The sequence below is a fragment of the Mesoplodon densirostris genome, chromosome 5 (assembly GCF_025265405.1).
Source record: "Mesoplodon densirostris isolate mMesDen1 chromosome 5, mMesDen1 primary haplotype, whole genome shotgun sequence".
In the NCBI taxonomy this organism is placed as follows: domain Eukaryota; kingdom Metazoa; phylum Chordata; class Mammalia; order Artiodactyla; family Ziphiidae; genus Mesoplodon; species Mesoplodon densirostris.
In genome coordinates, this window is record NC_082665.1 from 95,441,745 (window position 1) to 95,447,897 (window position 6,153).

A 6,153-nucleotide genomic window follows, 5' to 3' on the forward strand; every position below is an offset into this window, starting at 1 on the left:
GCAGAGCCTTTGCTAGCACCAACAGCAGAATGCAAAAATCATAGGCAGTGAATATGCAGAAATCGTGTATGAGAGCACTGATGAGTGTGCAATCAAATCAAACTGCTCACACATTACAAATTCTGTCTTTTCTTTTCCCCCCAATTGTTTCCAGACCTATGTGTCTCTAATTCCAAAATTAACCTTCAACTTCCTCCCAAGTTCTGCTGTGCTATGGCTTCCAGTTTAGAATAATAAGCAATGACTTTGCTGAGCAATGTGCTTGGTCATGTATTAATACTAGATTCTGTCCAGGCCCTAGAACTTTCATCCTTCAGAGTGGAGAGCTTCCTCTGGGAGAAGGGTTCAAATCCCAGAAGTTTGAACACTGCCACCCGGTACTTCTTGGACATGATGTTGTACAGAATGGGGTTGATGGCGGCACTGAGGTAGAAGAGGACGAAGGAGACGAGGTTGCAGTATTGGCTGATCTGAGCAATCTCCAAGGAACCAGGCTCGAAGGATTTGGAAAATAAATATCGCCCTACATGGAAGGGCAGCCAGCAGAGGATGAAAGCAAAAACCACTACAGCTGAAAGGACAATGAGAAAGAGAACGTCAAGAAATATAGCAAAGTTCAAGAAATATAGCAAATCACAATCGATTTTGAAGACATGGTTTGGTTTTGATTATGTGTGGTATGACCACTGGCTTCAGAGAAATATCATTTTCTGCTCTTTCCTATATTTTAACCAAGATTGAGTCTGTCTGGATCAACAAGTCAACCATTTTTACTGAGCTTCCCAGTAATTTCTAGTTAACAACCATTTGAGTGATTTTGTGCTTGAGTTGACATGTTGACTCAAGTAACTAGACAATCTAGTCACAATTGTCCACCATTTTATATGTGTTAGATCAAACCTATATGAGACAATGTGGTTTTACTCAACCATAGTTATGTATCAGAGTTTCCTGCGGCACAGATTCCTTGGATATAATACAGACTCAATAAATTAAAATCTCTAGGAAGGAGACCAGGACACCTGTTTCCTTTTTTCTTTTTAAAGTTTTACAGACGACTGAATATGCAGTCAGGATTGAGAATCATTGAGATGAATGAGCTTTTCCCCTTAAAACAGACATAAGTAAGGTAGAAAAGGCCATAAAACCAACTAACATTAATTATCATCCATCCAGGCCTTAATTTTGCCCATGTAAGGTTGCTTTCTTCAAGACCTCTGAATTTTTAGATTAAGTTTTTAAAATTCAGAAATCAGAGGAAAAATAACAGAAAATAATATTTTAGTACTTGTACCACTTTAGTGATTCCCTTCCAACTGTCAAGGCAAAAGAGAGTCACCAGTGAAGATAATTAACAGCTTAAAAATAAACTTAGAGGAAATTATTAAACGTATTCTCAAAACTAATTTGCATAGTAGCAACTGACTGCCCCAGCAGCAACATGAATATTAGAGTCCCCTGGGCACTAGCAGGTTTACAATCTATTAGTCATATTGTGAGAATCACTGGTCTAAAAATTTTTTTAAACTTGACATTCTTTGAATAAACGCTATCACTTTAATATACAGGATTTCAAGAATTGTAAAATTACAAATCAAAATTATCGTAGAATAACTTCTAAGAAGTACTATATCTGCAAATAAGTACAAACTGTTGACTACAATGTCCAAATAATAAAATGTGCAGATTCTGGTTTTGAAAAAAGCAAGGAGAATTAATATTTTGCTTGGATGTGAACACAGTTTGTATTACTTCACTTGTACCAAACACATATACTTAAAGAAGCTGAATTTATGCAATAACGATTCAGCATACTCCAGTGTGACACTGCACCCAGATGTTCTCTGAAGGACCATTTGGGGAGGGATAGTAAGTTCTGTCAGCTCCCACAAATTCTCCTTTTCTCAGTTTGGAAGCCTGCCTATCCTAGCTTATCTAGCCTATCCTACTTGGAGAGAAAAGTAATCATGAAAACAGAGACCCCAGCACTGATTTGTCACTGATTTCCTTACAAAGCTGTATAAACAGCATCAGGGTAAACAGAATTGATGCAATTATCTGGAAAAAAAATGCAAGTCAGAAAGCAAATCACAATGTTGAAAGAAAAATGAATCTTCTCTGATAGAATTATCCACGATGATCACATCTTTGGTTACATTTACCAATGAATACTTTCTAGAATCAATGCCTGCTCTTTTTCACCCTTAACACCTGCTTTTCTTAAGGCAACTTAGATATCTACAAATTGAGGCAGGAAGCTTAACATCACCTTTAACACATTTTAACACCACAATATACTCTTTAATGAAAGATCTCATTCCGAAGCAAAGTTTCTGGGCCAATATAAAACACATTTTAGAGAAATACAAAGGTGGGACATTTTTCCATGAAAGAGAGAAAGGTGAGACCAGGAGAAAGAGACACAAAGAGATAGAAAGAGAACAAAGAGATAGTCAAGGGGTGGGAGGAGGGAGGGAGAAAGGAAGGGAGAGAGCAAAACATAGATATAAAGAGAGATAGAGCAAAAATGTAAAACCAGAAACAAAAATAGAAAGAGGGACAAGACAGTGAAACTAGAGACCATAGACAGAGCTCAAGACGGAAAAAGGAGAGAATACTTGAGAAACTTACAGGGAAACAGAGACCTAGAGACACTGGGGAGAAAGGCAGACTCAGGAAGAAGGGGAAGGGCAGGGGAAGAGGAGGGGACCTGGGAGAGAGAGCTCAAGGGCGCACCGAGACCCACCCAGCATCTTCACGGTTTGTTTGTGGTTCTGGTCCCTGAGCGAGGCGCCCACCGCTGCCTCGCCGCGTCTCCTCCTCCACAGCTTCCTGCTGATGAGGCTGTAGAGCACAGTGAGGCAGAAAACAGGGAGGAAGAAGAAGACGCTGGACACCCACACCATGACGGTGAGCAGTCCCGAGCGCACCGCGAACTCTGTGGCGCGGCACTCGTTGGTGTCCCGAGGGTCGGTGCCGTTCTCATGCTCCACCCCGACCAGCACGAAGATGGGCCCGGCGCTGCAGAAGGCCACGGCCCAGATGACCAGGATGACCAGCTTCACCCGGCCCTTGGTGACCACCACCTTGGCCCGCAGCGGGAAGCAGATGGCGAAGTAGCGTTCGACGCTCAGCGCGGTGATGGTGAGCACCGTGGCGTAGGTGCAGCTCTCGCTGACGAACTGGAAGAGTTTGCAGAGCAGGTCACCCAAGTTCCAGGGCCGGTAATGCCAGAGGCGGACGAGGTCGAGGGGCATGCAGAGGAAGATGAGTAGGTCGGAGAAGGCCATGCTGGACAGGTAGAGGTTGGTGGTGGTACGCAGCTCGCGGAAGCGCGACACCACCAGCATGGTGAGCAGGTTGCCCGCGATGCCCACCACGAAGAGCGCCACGCAGGTGGCTGTGACGCCCGCCAGCAGCGGCGCGGGGAAGAGCGGCAGCAGCTCATCGACCAGCGAGTCGTTGTCAGGGGCAGCGTCCCAGCCCAGGTCCGGCAGCGTGAGGTTGGGCCCCGGCTCCTCGCTCGGCGTCGCGTTCCACATGCTGCCGGCCCTGCTTAACTGGCTTTGGGATGCGGCTGCCCTGAGAGGCTGGATCGGGCGCTGGTCCCGGAAAAGGTCTTCTTAGGCGCAAGAGAGTGCGAGGGAGGAACGGGCGCGGGTTCTCAGGGAGGATGCTTGGGAGGAAAGAGAGGGGAGAGGCAGCAGCCGAGGGAAAAGGTGAGACTGAGAGCCTGGGGCGGGGAGGAGGGGAAGAGAGGGAGGCGGGAAGACACACACACACACACACACACACACACACGCACACACACACACGCGCGCACACACACTGATGGAGAGATGGACCGAGTGACCCACCGCTCTTTCTGGCACCTCCCCTTTTCCCCGTCCTCTCCCCCAAAGTCCTTCTCTCCCAACCCAGCCTTTGGCCGGCCTCCACACAAGTACCTGTCACCGGGGCAGCCCCGCCAGCCCTGCCTCGCCTTTGCGTTCTGTCTCCAGATGCATCTCGCACTTCCCAAAGCGTCCCGGCGCGTGGGCACAGAACAGACCCGGCACTGCGAAGCTGGAGCGCGAGGGGCCTCTCCCCAGCCTTGGGTGCTGCCTGGCTAGGGTGGCCCAGAAGGGCAGATCACACCCGGGGTTGGGGCCGGGCACGGTGGGGAGAACACCTTCAGTTCCCGCGACCTGAGTTCTTCCTCAACAAGGGACAGAGTTGGCTACGGACCTGGTGGGGAGAAGTGAGCGTGCACAACCGGGCTTGGAAAAGGGAGGTAGGGAGTGTTCCGACCTGAAAGGAGACCAGTGCGCACCTGGGAAGAGCCTCACGCAGTCCTAGAACCTATCGCCATGTTAGCGAGGAGAAGCAGGTTCAGAGAGGTGTGGCCGCTTGTCCAAGGTCACACAGCGAGTTGGGGGCTCAAGAGCTAGAGTTGGCTATCCCACCCGGTGGACTACTGAGAGCGAAGGGGCAAGATGTGTGAATAAATTGTGTTCGGATTTCCAGCCCTTTGTACGGTTCCCCAACTCGGCAGTGGAAGGGGATATGCTGTGTAGATTACTTTTGCCTGCTGCAAACCTCGGGGGAAGAGGAAGGGCTAAGGGGCGTGTTAGCGTGGCAAGGCGTGGGGGGTAGCTGTCAAAGGGGGAGCAGCAGAGGCTGTAAGGCTGGCACGTCGAGGGCGCACAGTAAACATTTTCTGAGGCATGGACGAGAAAGATCAGCCTTTGGGTAGCTGTGTTCACTTGGGCAAGTCATCAACCTTTTTGTTTTAAATTTCGAGGATGTTGTGATGACCACTGGGAATGGATGCCAAATGCTGGGGACAGAGTTGGAGCTCCAGAAATAAATATAGGCGGCGTTGCTGTTATTGGGGTTGCTATTGAGGAATGGGTCGGAGGCTGCCCCTACGCTCTCGAGGTGACTCTCCTGGACACGGCCTGTGCGTCCCCTGCCCGGAGCCAGGAATCGACAACCTAAGGCGCGAGACTGGCGGTTACCCGCTAACTCACTCACCAACCCGCCGGGCCTCTTCCCGCGGGCCACCCTGGGGGCAGCCCGGGAGCGTGTTCAGCACCGCGGCTAGCGACCAGCCCTTTCTACCTCGCCCCACAGCTCTCCCTAGCTGAGGCTGCCCGCCCTCACCTTTTTCAGTTCTTGCCTCAGCACCACAGTCCTGCTCCACGAGGGAGCCGGGGAGATTCCTCCCAAACACAGACCCGTATTAAGCGGCTGCGCTGGCCGCACCTATTTACTCTCACTTACCTGTGGCCTAAAATCACTGTGTATGAGAGAGGGCTTTCCTGAAGGACTTTAGTGGGTTTGCACATGCCTTTGCCAGATGGTTTATGTCAACTCTGCCAACTAAATGGTTAATGCTTGGAAGTCCACAAAAACCTAAGGATGAATATATGCACACGTGCATGAAAGATTCCACCCATAGTGCGAGACTGAATGAGGAAGTTTAATACAGGCAACTTACTGGAAAACACGCTACATAGGTTTCCAGGGCTGTGTGACAGAAAGTGTACCAAAAATCTGTTTCAACTGCTTAAAAAAAAAAAAATTACAACTAAGTCAAGCCACCAGTCACAAGTTTTTTTTTTAAATCAATTATTTGACTTTAACACTTCCCACCCTACATTATCAATAGATTTATGTGTGCAGACAAGTCTCTAGGGGGAGAAAACAGACTGGGATAAATAAAAATACCGTAGGAAGCTATTGTTTAAGAATAAGAATCAGGAAAATATTGTGGGACATATTTCTAGTCTACTGAGTGCTAAAGCAATAAATAAGATTTAGCAATAAGCTAAAGCTGATAAATGGGAAAAATCTTCTAAAAAATCTATCATGATAAAAATTTGTCATGTTGGCTAAAATAGACAGATATTTAACTGCATTCAATCATTTTCCAAAATAAAGACAAATCTGTATTGTGTCATGAAGAAAAAACAGGGGATAGTATTGAAATTGATTCATTCATTTACAACCCATAATATTATAAAAATATATAAAACTGTCTATTAGTATGTGTTAGGCACTGGGAATAACAAAATAAATAAAAGTCAGAAAGGTCCTATATTTCAATTCCAGTACAGTTTGATACGTGCATTTAAAGAGGCGTGTACAATGAGCTCTGTTGAAATATGG

General features: G+C 47.2%; 1 protein-coding gene across 1 annotated transcript; it reads right to left on the reverse strand.

Moving 5' to 3' along the window:
* Nucleotides 1-266: 266 nt before the first annotated feature.
* Nucleotides 267-3,542, reverse strand: GHSR (growth hormone secretagogue receptor). The gene is made up of 2 exons (XM_060100039.1): nt 2,747-3,542; nt 267-571 (listed from the first exon to the last, which is right to left on the reverse strand). Exons 1-2 carry the CDS (start codon nt 3,540-3,542, stop codon nt 267-269), a joined length of 1,101 nt encoding a protein of 366 aa, XP_059956022.1.
* Nucleotides 3,543-6,153: the final 2,611 nt, after the last annotated feature.

Coding starts and splice junctions, on each gene's coding strand:
- GHSR (XM_060100039.1), bottom strand. CDS start 3,542: ATGTGGAACGCGACGCCGAGCGAGGAGCCGGGGCCCAACCTCACGCTG. Junction 572..2,746: donor ACAAACCGTGAAGATGCTGG/GTGGGTCTCGGT, acceptor TTGTCCTTTCAG/CTGTAGTGGTTTTTGCTTTC.